The sequence below is a fragment of the Montipora capricornis genome, chromosome 9 (genome assembly GCF_036669925.1).
Source record: "Montipora capricornis isolate CH-2021 chromosome 9, ASM3666992v2, whole genome shotgun sequence".
NCBI lineage: Eukaryota > Metazoa > Cnidaria > Anthozoa > Scleractinia > Acroporidae > Montipora > Montipora capricornis.
The window spans coordinates 38,596,016-38,610,872 of record NC_090891.1 but is presented as its reverse complement, the minus strand read 5'-3'; the positions used below and the strand labels follow the sequence as shown (position 1 = coordinate 38,610,872).

The window sequence follows — 14,857 nt, the reverse complement described above, 5'->3', positions numbered from 1 at the left end:
GGTGACTTGTCACTTATCGTTAATGTACCAGTCCCCCAGTTAGATAGAGGGAACAAACCGGGCGAGGACGTTGTATTGACCAATCGCACTCGTTTTTTGCATATCCAGTATTACCGTAAATCCTTCATTAAGTCCCCCAGGGGGCTTATGAATTTCAAGCACGTTTAAGACTTGATAGAGAGGGGGCTTATTCAATTGAGCGAAACGCATGGAGCCCGGTGACGAAAGCAAAAAAACAGAAGGAAGAAACAGACTAGACTTACGCTTCCTATCGATCGTTTTAAATACCATGAATAATCTGTTTTGTTATTTGCTGTTTGGTATGTTATTTTTTCTAGGTGGGTCTCCGTTTTCCGGGTCTTTGGTCGTCGATCTCCGCACACATCGACTTACAGAAACTCGAGTTATTCTCCTCTTTTCGCCCTTGGAATTGTGGGAAGGGGTGGTGTTTTTTTTCCAGTACGTCAAAGATTGTTGTAATGATGAAAAAGAATAACATCACCTTCGACTCTTGTGGGCTTATCGGATTTTTCGTTCAACGAATTACCTTTTCGAAGGATTTTAATGGTGCATGTGCTTTCCCCTCCTCTGTCGAAGTACTAACGATTTCACGAAATGTCTGAATTTGTGGCATCTATATGAGACATTGAATGCAGGGGTAGTTTCTAAAGAAACTGTGGTGCTGCGTCGGTGGGGAAGTAGTATACAAAAATTTGGTTTTATCAACGGAGTTGATAATGTAAATTGGCCACCGTACAGAGATTCTAAAAGCTGACGTTTCGAGCGTTAGCCCTTCGTCAGAGCGAATCCCTCTGACGAAGGGCTAACGCTCGAAACGTCAGCTTTTAGAATCTCTGTACGGTGGCCAATTTACATTATCAACTCCGTTGATAAAACCAAATTTTTATATGAGACATTGCTGAACAATATTAAACAGTAAAGGGGCTTTTACACCGTGAAATGTTGCAACTAGTCTCGCAACGAGTTTGGCCGTTCCAGGGTATGTTACACTGTGAAATGTTTCGTGCAACTTGTCCCGCCACAATGTCGCCAAAACATTACGAGACAAGTTGCACGAAAACCTTGTCAGAGCAGATTGCCTTTCTTTTGGAGGGTGGACGCTAATTGGGACCGGACGGGAAAATTAATACTTGCGGTTAAGTGAAAATTCGCATTTTAGGTGGGGGAAAAACCACTCTTCATTAAAATTTCAAAACCTCCGTTTTTAATTCCAGGGGATGGCAATTTCAAATGGATCCTGGCGTACACCTTGCTATTTGAAATTCTCTGGCCATCTGGTTGCAGCATTAAATCTCAAATTTTCAACATTAGCCACAACACACTTATATGTGTGATTTGACTTTTTTAGTCTGAAACTCTTACTCAAATATAAAAGACAAAGATCCGTATTTTACTTGTGAATTTTTAACCAAATTTTGGACAAATCACAGTAGTCTGTTGAAACATCATTTTGTTCGCGGGAGTGTCAAGCCCACAGTAACTTGCATGTTTCATGCGACTGGCTTCCATGATCTTTGATCTTGTTGAAAGCTTCAATTTATTTATCAGACTTGCAAAATGTCAACGGAACTGACAAATTAAATAAAACTAGTTTTAAAAGATTATTTTTCATCCTACGCTACAATCAGCTTACAATAAAATCGCTTTACCTTTGACACAGAAGCAATTTATGAGCATGATAGTCATAAAAATTTAAATAATTTGTTACATTGTATAATATACATCGAACATTCGTGAATATTTTCCTAAAAAAAGATAGAACTGCTCCTTTTTACAAAGTATTTTTAAGTCAGGCGAACTGGCGCAATAAGAATAGAAGGAATCCACTTAACTATCTCATGCCCTATTTGCAAATCAGTTTTGGTTTTCATTTCATGATCTTTGGAGCAGGTTTAGTTAATAAGAAAATAAATTGTTCAAGCAATTCTCCGTGCGCTTTTCAAAACGCTGTTGTTTTGACGGTCAAAGAATTCACGCATTCCGCAATACTTGTCAGAGGAACAAACAGATAATTAACATAAAGCAACGTGATTGGCTACTGTGTACTTTAGTTTGTCTCTGCAAGGTCCGCCGCCCTCCTGAAAACTTTGGTCGAGTCTTTCGAACAGCGTATATACAGAGGGAATGGCGAGTGGAGATTTCGACTCTTTAGAGTTCATTAGTTTTCAAGCAGATGCTAGCAGAAATAAGGTATTTTCATTTATTTCCATATTTTATCCTGCATTGATAATCGCTCGTGCGCGTGCTGTCAAGTTATGCTCTCTGGCTTCTAACCTTTATTCTGCTTAGACGCTCAACTTTGCAACAGAGTTTTTCCATGATCGTGGAAGATACATTTCGTAGAAGTGAGTGTATCATTGTCAAAGCAGTCTTCGTAGAGCAAAGAACTCTGTTATATCTCTTGTTGTTTGTTCCCACCTTCGGTCCGCAACAGCTGAGATCATGCATTGCGAAAGCTTTCATTCCTGTTTGTGCGCACTCGCATTGAAATCGGGGGCGTTATGCTTACCTTCTTCCTTTACACAAGCGAAGTGATACAAAGAAAATACGGTCGGGTTTTTAGCGTTCTTTCTCCGAATATTTTTCGTCGTAAGCCGAGACAACGTTGGGTGTGACATTCCATTGATCTGGCCTGTCGACGCGCTTTTCCACGTTCGAAAACTGTAGATTCCTCAAGACTCCTAAATGCAATTGCCAGGAATGCTCGGATTCAATCGCATGTTAGGTCAAAAGAATACCACTTAAATGTCATGAATATTGATCGTTCGTTGTCTTCGATTCGTTAGCTCGTTGTTTTTGTCACAATTGTGACAAGTGTTCAAAACATCACCCCGTGAATCTTTTTCACACACTCTCGTGTTGTATTATTTCTAAGCTATTACCGAGAGTAATCCATTAGTAAACTTCCTTGTTTAACAGACCGTGGAGAGTCTGATTTGGACAATTGACTTTGTTTTTACATTGTAATTTGTTTGTATTCATTTTAAGTTAGAAGAAACTAGGTGCTAATAAAATTATTAAATTCACTCACTTTTTTAAAAATAAACATCAGGGTGAAACATGCGGAGCAGAGGGATTGCTGTGAACTAAATTTAGATATTTATTTTGGCAGCATTTAAAGTGACGATTTTGAAGCTTGGTTTTGTATCGATGGCTAGCGGAAAAACCACAAATTATGTTTGGTCAGATTTTCAGAGTCTTGTGTCATCTTGAATCCTACAGAGTGGAATTTATTAAACACTCATACAGAAATTCAAACCGTGGGTGGGCTTAGAACTGATTGGTATCAATAAGATTAAAAGTAACTTCCCCAATAGTCCTGGCCTCAGTTGTTCAATAGGTGGATAGTGTTATCCACGAGGCCCCAATTGTTCAAAAGGTGGATAACGCTATCGACTGGATAAGTCACTATCCATTGGATAGGGCAATTGGTTTTGCTGTGACTTATCCACTGCTTAGGGAAGGTACGTTTTTTATTGGTGGGGGTGGGCCGGGGTATTTTAGAATTTTTTTTCCAAAAAAGTCATAGCCCTCCCACTTCCTGGAATGGATTAATGCATGACCCTTCAAAAATACCCAAACAAAAACATCTGACCCTCCCCCACCCCCCCCCCCCCCCCCTAAACCTATCCAAGACAAAAATAACCGAAGTGGAAATAACAAACTGGAAGTGTTACTCATATAACCATGTTCATCTACGCACAAAGTAGTTTTAAAATTGCGTTGTGTGTGATTGTACGGTGAAAACTTGAAAATGGGCAAGGATGTACGAGGAATAGAAAGAGGGAAATGTGCTTGTGGTGAATGCGAGGATTTCATGAGGTCTGATGGAGCAACTTGTGGCTATTGTGGCTGTTTGCCGACTCGCCATTCTAAAAAGGATACCCGCTACTCCTCTGACTCAGTTGATGGCACATCGGCTGCGGGAACAAGTGAAAGCACAGGTCCAGAGAAGTGGAAAGATAAAGACCTGGGGTGGTTCCCGAACGCAAAGGGCGAATATAGTGATGTAGTAGATCGAGTTGTCGGTTCAAGTTCGAGTAGCTTAAGTGACGAATCCTCACCGGAGACTGATTTTATACCAGAACCCCGCACGGAAACATCAAAATATGGGAGAAAGCAGGCATGGGTCGAGAGAGACAATTATGTTAGTTGGGAGAAGATAGTTTTTTGATAAGTTAATTTTTAGACACCTGTGAAATAATTTAGATTAATCTCGACTGGTAGCTTTGCTTGTATATACAAAATAGAAGCGACATGGAGTAATTTTTTCCTTGCCAAAAAAAAAACTATTACGCTCCCCGGGTTGAGAATAAAACAGGTTTGACCCTCCCCAATTTGTAAAAAAATTACTAAGGACCCTCCTGTCTGAAGCCCCATGAGACCTCCAATTTAGAGGTTTCTTTGCACAGCTTGTTGTTTCTTAAGGCAAGGTTAATTGCAATTTAATAAGTGTCTCTAGGATGGTACAAATCATTGACCCCCAATCTGAAATTCCTTCTGTACCATTATCTGGGTCCCCCTCAAAATTTAAAGAAAACAATATGTAAACAAGGTGCCTGGAGGCGTTTACATGGGATGGGTCGATGTACAGTGTCAGCATTAAAACCTTTAATGATAGTGATAACCGGTCTCTTTACACTAGCAAACAAGCTTGTGTCAGGAAGGCTCCTGCTTGCATTAAAGTGGCAATGAGGGAAGCCTGGATTTTGAACAGTGGAGTGGCAACGACACAAGGAATTTTCTCATCTGCAGTAAATTAAGAAACTAATCAGGGCTTAAAGAGTAATCCATGTGAGGATATGTAATTTAACTGCAGGAAAGGGCCATTTGCAGTCTTTGGTTTTGTAAATAATATTTTAGTATTAAACTAAAATGCCAATGCAATGAAGAACATTTAAGTTTCACAATATTTCTCACAACAAGTCTCTCACAGACAATCTCCTATTTAAGAACATTTTTGCAAACAAAATCCACGTACTTACTGTGATTGCTTATGTAGAGGTCACAAAAACTGGACCAAGGGAGCCCAAGGGAAATGGTCCACCAAAATTAAGCCCCGTCGGACGGGGTTAGTACTTGTACGGGAGACCGGCTGGTGATCATCCCCCTTGTGTTGACACTATTGAAAATGGCATCACATGTAAAGAAATAAGCACTGACAGTAATGAAATAACCAGCCAATGACATAAGCACTGAGGTCACTGAGGATCGAACTGGGGACCTCTTGCTCCAAAAGCCGTGCACCAACCAACTGAGTTAGGGCTGCTGCTTGGTTGCTTGAGATAAAGTAAAACAGTATGCTGCAAAATATGAGTGCTTTTAGCTATGCATTGAAACAACATTGGTGGGAATATCCCTGTGGTGTACCAATACTGCCCACCGGTTGGCTTAGTTGGGTTTGGGCATCAGACTACTGTGCAGGAGGTCGTGGGTTCATCTTAGGCCAGACCAACACTCAGGGTCTTTAATTACTGCGCCTTTCAATAACATGCGGACTCTTAAATTCAAGGATCAACCGACAAATGCGTTTTTCGCTACCGTCAATCTAATGTTCAGCGGCTCCTCCGAACATCCGACTACTGTCGAACGCGCACTAATCAAATCACCTCGTTGAGCCTAGTTCAGTCAACATGGTCAGAAGCTGGGAGGAGCCGCCGAACATTTGATTGACGGTAGCGAAAAATGCATTTGTCAGTTGACCTTTGAATTTAAGAGTCCGCATGTTATTGAAAGACGCAATAAAAAACTGAGGAGAAACTACTGCCTTGGTCACGACTTCTACACAAGGACGACAAACCGTAGGCCCGTCTCACAACCCTTCAATGTTCATAATTCTTTGGGACGTAAAAGAACCCACATACTAGGTGCAAAGAGTAGGACATGTAGTTCCTGGTGTTGTAGTCAGGCCTCATTTCATTCATTCATGGATTGGGTGAGATCGCTAATGGACTGATAGTGGCTGCCAGCAGTGCCTGTATATGCTGATGTCCAGTGGCAACCACAGATTGATTACTTGTAAAAAGTGCATTTGAATATGTGGATAGGAAATGCACTACATAAATTCATTACCATCACCCATACCCCCACCTGAATGGGAGGTTGTATGAGAAGTACCAACTGTTTACTCCTCTGAAAACCGTGATTAGAAAGTGAACTTAAAGCTGTAAAACAGCTTTACTTTTTTGATGTCCAGTTGTGATTAGTGAGATCAAGTGGCTGGTGCTTTTGTTTCCAAAACTCTGCAGGACCCGTTTACAGTAAGTGAGATACAAGGAAACCCATGTTTGGATTGCAAAGGAAAGTGCAGAGGACTGTCTGTCCATCCTTGGAGGTGGGTCTTCTGACAACTAAGTGTTTTTCCAATATTATTCAATAGTTTTTAGGCTCTTCTTATGAAGGAAATATGTTGTTGAAAAGAATACGGTTTTAATTTTGGCAGAAAGTACTGCATTTTCTGCAAATGCGCAGTCGAATGCCATGACATCCCACAAAATAACAGCTACCAGAATTTACCAGAGGATCGCATGTGTGTTGAGGAAAAACCCCCAAGGTCGTCACTGACTAAAGTGAAAGAAGCTCATGCGGAGGGATATGAGTGGATACCTTGTGGCTTATCAAGTATCCAGGTAATTAAAGAGCAAAACCAGTTATTTTTGGCAGACTGAGCTGAACCCTTTGAGAGTGAAGGCACTTTGTTTTTGCTCAGGCCGTTCACCATAGTGTATGAGTCAGAATGAGTATGACCAGTGATGTAATATTGGGGTACATCTTTCTACTTATGTCCAGGATTGCACCTAGTAGTTATTAAGCAGCGTTTACATGAACATGGTTTCATTTGTATCCGCATCGATCTCGATGCGGTTACACCTTCCGTTTACACAACACCGATCGATACTGTTATCGAAACCGTGTCGATTTGAAACCGCTGCCAAAAGTGGAGCGTTTTCAAAACGACGCGGTTTCATCTGTCCTGTAAACAGTGAAACCGCATCGATTTATATGCGGTTACTACTTGGCACGAAATTTGCATTGTTCAATCCAAAATAGTGAATTTAACACGTAGTGCAGCGCGCGCTTATACCACCACGACTTAGAATTTCTGGCGAAAACGGTTCCGTTTAAACACTTCCAAACTGCATCAATTTTGACGCTGTTTTGAAGTCGTGAAATTGTGTTGATGTGAAACCGCGTTTGTGTAAACGCTGCCTTAGATTCACACCCAATTTTGACATCTTACACAAAGTGCCCCTTTAAGTCTAAGCATTTCCAACAATAAGGTAGGGATACTGTAAAGATTAGTGTTATTTTTAGTGTGTATGAATACAGAAACCGATAAGATGATATGAAACATTAACAAGATGTGTTGAGATGCGTAGGAAAGAGCTTGAAGGAAGGTAAAGGTGTTTTCAGTCCTTTTTGGGGGGCTGATACCTGCTTTACACTTAGTATAGGTAAAATGAGGATCACCAATTTAACTTAGGTTAAAATGGATTCAACATGAGACCGTATTTAACCGACAACATCTACATTAATGTACATACATGTCGGATTAGGGTTAGAAATTTTCTGGGCCCTTCACCCAACAACTATTAACCTTCCTTTCTTTCTTTCTTTTTTCCTTGAGATTAAGGATTTCATGTCAAGGCTTCCTGAAGACAAGACTCCGAAACTGGATTCCAATGGAGCACGGTACAGGCTTAAAGAACTTATTTATCAGATGCCCTTGCAAGATTTCTCCACCAAGCACTGCCGTAAACTTTCTCTGGAGCAGAAAATGGTGATGGATGACCTTTGTGCAGTGAGAGTTGACAAGGCACTGGGAGTTGGTAAGAGTGTTTAGGAGCATGTATCACGAAGGAGATTTTAATTTTTGCAAAGAACAGGGTACTGATAGTTTTTTTGCGTAACGATCCTGAAACCGAGGTTAGGAGGTGCTTTTCAAGACTGAGAAAAGTAAGGAAGCAGTGCAACAGAAGTTAAGTTAGTTAGTCTGTTTCAGTGATCCTTGTCGGTTAATAGGTCACAATAGAGTATTGAAATTCACAAACTAACAAACTAGTTAATAAAAGCATTTACATCTTGATTTTATGACTGTATGTCTTTGCTAAGTCTTCTTGGATAAGGACGATAAACCATAGGCACTGTCTCACAACCCTTCAATGTTCATAATCCTATGGGACGTAAAAGAACCCACACACTTGTCGCAAAGAGTAGGGCATGTATTTCCCAGTGTTGTGGTCTGTCTTCTGTGGTGTATCATGGTAGAGAGGGTAAATGCTCAGAGATATTAACTACACCAAGCTAGGATGAGGCTAAATCGCGTGGGCGGGTGGGTCGTGGATTGTGGGTCATGGGTCGTGTTTGTTTGAAGATAAAAAAAAAGATATGTACATGTATTAGCTCCCTCAGTGCTCGGTCCAAATTTGTCTTACCATAGGTCTTGTCTGTTTTGAGAATTTCCAGTCGTTGATAAAAAAGGGTTAGGGTTCGGGTTTGGGAACCACGACCCAAGACCAATTACCCACGAACCAACGACCAACTACCCACGACCCACGACCAACTACCCACGATCCACCCACCCACGCCGATTAGACACTCTCACCAAACTACTTTAAAATAAGAGGGTAAATAAAGATATATGATTCATGTATGATATGATATAGGATCGGAGTCCTTTAATTTCCTTTCTTTTTGATTAACATATTATGGACTCTCCAAAAAGGCAACTGATAATTATAATTATCACTTTCTAGCTTTTCCTAATGCCTTCCTGACTGGCTTCATGATCTGCCAGGTATGTGAAGCACGTGTGTGAGGCATGATGGTAAATCAGCTCTTTTCCACAGATCAAAAAAAGACACATTTTGTGTATGTTGTGCTTAATAATATTTTAAAGGTATCAGTGCACTGAAAAATGCAGGAGGGACATCCAGCTGGAATGAACCACAGTCCTCATCCTTAGCGCTGGTGTGGACTTGAATGACTGTTCTTATTTTTTGTAATTTCTAGGGGCTGTAAAACCAGATCTTACGATGCCATCACCTTGTGAAAAATGTGGTATACCAATGAACATTGGAGAGATGGCAGTGTTTGCCTTCCGTGCAGGTCCTGACCTTTGTTGGCACGTGGAGTGTTTTGTCTGTTCTGCAGATGGTGCCCTCCTTGTCGATCTTGTATACTGTTGGGACTCGGAGAAACAGAAGCTGTACTGCCCTCGACATTGGAGTGAATCACTGAAGCCTCGATGTGCTGGATGTGAAGAAGTATGTCACTGCTCTGTCTACAATGGGGGACAAAATACCTTGGGACAGTCAACAAAAACATTGTAAATATGGAAAAAAAATATTGTTTGTGTAAATCGAGCAAAAAACATCCTATTTTGCGATAACTGAGGCATGTTCACTGTTCCCACCTTCTATAATGTTGTTAAAGGTAAACAGTTCTACAGCCATTAATTTGAAACATTACAGAACAGAAAATTCAACAGTGTTGGTTTGGAGGTGGAAATGATATAGATTTATCTGCATTTCACAAAATGTCCCAAGAATTTTAATCTCCATTGCAGTAGTTCTTAGAGATAATAAGGTTGCCAAAATGGTCAGCACCAATGTTGAAGAGAAATGGGTGTATCACCAGATTTACCTATTACAAGAGAAATTCACTGTGTAACATCAGGATGGAAGAATGATAGACAAGAGACTTATAGGCAACTGAGTATGTGTTTGCTAGAGAAGGGAAAAATTAGATTTTGATCACAACTTTCTGCTAGAGACAGGCTCATACAAAGTTAATTTCCTCAACTCAACTTGGTGAAATGAATCAAAGAGGAACATGTAAAGATACCTGAATTTGCCAATTAGTGAACTTAATCTTGTGCAAAAAGGATTGCATCAGACCCAAGAGCGATCCTTGATGGCGAATATAGGCTATGGCACAATGAAACAAAATTCTGTCTTTCAAGGGATAGTATGTAATAGTGTTGTCAAAAACCGCAAAGTCAAATTTTAAGGATAAAATGGAAGCAGAAAATTGGCATGAAATTTGAATCGATTCAGCTGGAAGTTACAGATTGTCCATTTACTGGTAAATTGTTTTGTTTTTCGCAGTTGATCTATGTCGGAGAATACTCTCTTGCCTTGGATGAGCACTGGCACCCTGGCCATCTCTGCTGTTTTTATTGTGACGAATCATTGTCACAGCAGAAATTTGTAACAGTGGATAGTAAACCATCTTGTGTCAATTGCTATGACAAGAATTTTGCCAATAGTTGTCAAAGTTGTGGAAAGACTATTGGACCTGGCAGGAAAGATGTTGATGTGCGTGGCAAGCATTGGCATGAAGAGTGTTTTGTTTGCTCTCAGCCAGAGTGCAAGGAACCTTTGGTGAGTTTAATTGTGATTTGATTGTCAGTCTGCCGCAGCTACAAGTACATGCGTAATAAAATTTGATGTAAGCCTCAATGTTACAAGTATAAATAAAATATCAATGCTGGTGCATCCAAAAGGTTGATAGCCAGTCAGTGCAACATGAAATTTGTCAAATTTCTTTGTGATCATTCTTTAAAATAAACTTTCCCAGTGTAAACAGTGTTGAAGTGTTAGGGGTAACTATAGCCAGCACCCTTAAATGGAATTGTCATAATTATTTCAGATGTAGTCAAAAAGAGTAATAAGCAGATGTTTTTCTCATACTGCTTAAGTGCGCCAAAGTTCCTGCTCGTGATATTAACAGTTTCTATCTTACTTGTATTAGACCTGTACTTGAATACTGTTCTCCTCTTTACCATCATGCACTGCCTGATTATTTAATCAACGACAGAGAGCGTATTCAAAAACGTGCTCTATATGTAATTTCGTCCAGCCTTTCGTATCTCGATAACCGTTCAGTGTTTAACCTGAATTTGCTGAAGGATAGACGCATCAAGCAATGTCATAATTTTTTCGAATCAATATTATCCAATACCGAAGCACAAGCTTCTGCCCTCATCATCATTTTTTGTCACCGAAGAACCATATTACTTATAATCTTAGAAATCAATGTCGTTTGCCAACCCAATAATGCGCACCAAGCGTTTCTCCCAGACATATTTACCATCTATGTGTAGCCAATAGGTCCAGGTATAATTCTTGTAGATTACGTGCTCTGTAAATAATATTGTTATAGTTTTTTAGCCGGTATTGTATTGTAAATAATCATGCAGTTCGGCCTAATAAGGCTGCCATGTGATTTTAGTTAAGCCATCTATCTATCTATCCCTGCTAAAACAGCATCTTGTAGATTTTACTTGGTCCAAGGCAAGACAATTTTAGTTGTCAATGGGGAACTTCATAGGAGTCAGCACATGGAGCAGACAAATGGGTAAAGGTGAACAACATCTTGGTCTTCTAGTAAGTTATGTCCTGTTGAACCCATTTACTACTAAAGTGGCCCCATTGATTGTCTGGCGTTAGACAGAGTAAAATCCATGAAGTCTCACTCCCAAGAGTGAATGGGTTAATGACTGTTTGCTTTCCTCTTCAGCTTAATAAGGGTTTCACTTTCAAAGACGACAAGTTGATTTGTCATCCATGTCGTGGAATCACCCCAGCTAAAGTGTGTGAAGCATGCGCAGGGCTTTTTGCTCCAGGAGAGAAGAAAGTTGGTTATCAGAGCAAAACATACCATGAGAAGTGTTTCACTTGCGATGACTGCCAGCAACCCATTGGCACCCAACAGTTTGTCAAGAAAGACGACAAACGCTTGTGTGGAAAATGTTTTGACTCTAGTTATGCAAAGGTATTTTGGTTTCATTGTACATATTAAAGCAGTGAACCTGTACTATGTAAATTATTTATGTTGTTTAGTTTGATGAAAAGGTTCTCAAACCTAGGTAGCTAGATATGCATACTCATAAATGAAGGGGTAGTTTCTAAAGAAACTGTGGTGCTGCGTCGGTGGGGAAGTAGTATACAAAAATTTGGTTTATCAACGGAGTTGATAATGTAAATTGACCACCGTACAGAGATTCTAAAAGCTGACGTTTCGAGCGTTAGCCCTTCGTCAGAGCGATTCGCTCTGACAAAGGGCTAACGCTCGAAACGTCAGCTTTTAGAATCTCTGTACGGTGGTCAATTTACATTATCAACTCCGTTGATAAACCAAATTTTTGTATGCATACTCATAGCCTGTTAGTTTTCTTCCTTTTCACCTCTTACTAACAAACCACTTATTTCGAGTAAATTTTTCCCTCTATATGGGCAGTTGAAATATGGGCTACAACACTATACAGTTCCTATACAGATTGTACAATGTATGTTAAATGTTCTTTTTGTAATTTAGATTTGTGTCAATTGTAAAACTCCCATCAAATCCTCCCTTGTCAAGCACGATGGAAACACATACCACTCCGAGTGCTTTGCCTGCTACATGTGTTCACAGCCTCTTGCTGGAAAGCCCTTCACGAAACATGAAGGCTGTAATGTCTGTCAGGATTGCTATCGCAAGCACTACGCAAAGAGGTGTGCAGCCTGCAAGCAGCTCATAGAAGGAAGTGTCAAGTTTGTAGCCTACGATGAACAGTACTTCCACCGAGATTGCTTCACTTGTACAAAGTGTGGTCTTCCATTAGCAGGGGAGAAATTCTGTTTAGTGGATGGTGATAAGGTTTGCATCAGCTGCAATGAAAAGATTAAAGCTTTAAGTTCTGGTTGAAATGTGTCTTATTGGCCATGGTAGAGTTCACTTTGTATAGACTTTCTCAAAGAAAGTCAAGATATGTGCAGGTTTGACCATAATTAGATGCACGTGGATTTCAGTAAGCGTCACAAAGTGTCCCCTTGCTCTTCTCGCCAACTTCAACATCACTCGTGTCTTAGAACGCAGACAATTTACCTCACAAAGTGTCCCCCAAATGCTGCTCTTTAAGTAAAGATTAACTGGTGCATTTACACAAAGCTAAAAATAACGCTAACCTTTACGCTTACCTTATTGTTGAAAATAGGTAGCAAATGCTTAGACTTAAAGAGACACTTCATGTTGGATGTCAAAATTGGGCGTGCATCTAATTAGGATCAAACCTGGACATAAGTGAGAAAGTCCAAGTACTCTTATAAAGTATTCTAATAATAATAATTATTATCATTATCTTCACTTGAGACAAGCTGTAAGCCTCAGAACAATTTCAAACCAGAAGAAAGGTTTGGAATATGAATTGTTCTGGTAATTATTTTTACTTCCATTGATAAATAGCTAGTCTGTGTTGAGGGACTGCTATTGATGTATGAACTTAAAAACTTTTATCCTCAAGAATTTTTGTCTGATTTCATTGGAGGCTTTTGATACCATAAAGAGCACATGCATGCATCTGCTCTATCACATATTCGTTTGGACGGGCAAAAAATTAATTGCTTTTGAAAACGCTACATGTTGATGCAGACTTTTTCAATTATACAGTTTTGTACAGAGGAAAAAATCTCAGTTTTCTAAAATATCCGGATATGATTGGACAGGGAATTAATTCTATAAAAGGTTTGGCCAACCTTTTGCTATCAATAAGTTTGTTCCTTGAGTGTCCTGGTGGCATTGACATGGTTTTATTTTCATTGTTTGTAGATATTTTTATTCGCAAGCTTACGGATGAAATTGTGTTTGAGACTAAAATTAATTGTGTTTGTTCCTTAATATCATGACCTTTCAGTTGAGGTGCAAACTTACAATGTTCTGTTGTTAATGGTGTTTTTACTGCTGTGCAGCATATTCACTGTGACAGTGGGGAGAATGTTAAAAGTATAAAGGACAAAGGGGATTGCAATAATCATCTCAATCCCTGCCTGCCTGGATGGTCTTAGCCTCCCACGCTGACGTTCTTAGGGCTTTGTCACGCGTTCCTCACTACTAACGTCTGCTGAAATGAAAAACCACTTTTCCTTTCAACAGCTGTTTGCCCACCATTTAAAGAAGCCAGTCATCATTTAAAGAATGCACGAGTTTACCCAAAACAGGATAACGACCTCTGATTGGTCCGTAATCCACAAACGAAAGTGGTTTTTCGTTTCAGTAGACGTTAGGGGGGAAGGAACACATGACGAAGCCCTAAGAACGTCACATGGTCTTCAGATATGTTATGCTTAAGTGATAATGACAGGGGGGGCGGGGGGAAGCTTGTGATTTAAATTGGGACTTACAAGTTTTGCATGTTTTTGAGTTGTTATAAAAAAGTTGTGTACATTTTAAAGGTTATAATATGTAAATGTTTAAAAACGTTATTTTAGTAGTTAAGACATAGTAATACACCACTTTCAATGGCATGCTTTGTTTCTCAAGAAAAATCATGTGGTGATATTGGATTTTTTTAAAAGGAGGGTATGGGGAGAAAAAATCCTCTCTCCAATATTATTGTCACATAATCTTTTGGGAAAAGATAATGTTTAAGTGTCTAAGGTCTAATGATTTGATTTTGGTATTTTAAAATAAATATGGATAGTCCATTTTGAATGAAAGTGAGGCTGGAGTTGACAACATCATTAACATATGAAAAGGACTGAGGTCTGTATCATAACAAGGTCAACACCAGCCTCACTTTCATTTAAAGGCCAGGTAACTAAGCACACAGCTGTAAACAGGTCTAATATTAAGAGTTTGTTCAGTATATTGAAATATTTTTACATTATGAAATATTATTTTGTTGTTTTATTGATTGATGAAATTTTGGCGTGTTAAATGTTAGTTTGATATATCAGAAAAGTTTAGGGTTAAGTAATTGTTATTACACTAAAGCTGCTTCAGTATTAGTGTAGATTTATTTTATTATTTCTCAGTAATGTATGATCTCTTGGAAACAAAATAACCTTTTTAA

At 39.5% G+C, this 14,857-nt stretch overlaps 1 protein-coding gene across 1 annotated transcript in view; it reads left to right on the top strand.

Annotated features, from left to right (window-relative positions):
* The first annotated feature begins 2,052 nt into the window (after positions 1-2,052).
* Positions 2,053-14,857, top strand: part of LOC138015501 (testin-like) — a 12,810-nt gene continuing 5 nt past the window's right edge. The window contains exons 1-8 of the mRNA XM_068862570.1: positions 2,053-2,211; positions 6,270-6,355; positions 6,464-6,650; positions 7,649-7,850; positions 9,034-9,287; positions 10,131-10,406; positions 11,545-11,799; positions 12,343-14,857. The exon at positions 12,343-14,857 is cut by the window's right edge and continues 5 nt beyond it. Of these exons, the coding sequence (XP_068718671.1) occupies positions 2,146-2,211; positions 6,270-6,355; positions 6,464-6,650; positions 7,649-7,850; positions 9,034-9,287; positions 10,131-10,406; positions 11,545-11,799; positions 12,343-12,714 (1,698 nt within the window). The 5' untranslated portion in view covers positions 2,053-2,145 and the 3' untranslated portion in view covers positions 12,715-14,857. The remainder of the gene's footprint in view (positions 2,212-6,269; positions 6,356-6,463; positions 6,651-7,648; positions 7,851-9,033; positions 9,288-10,130; positions 10,407-11,544; positions 11,800-12,342) is intronic.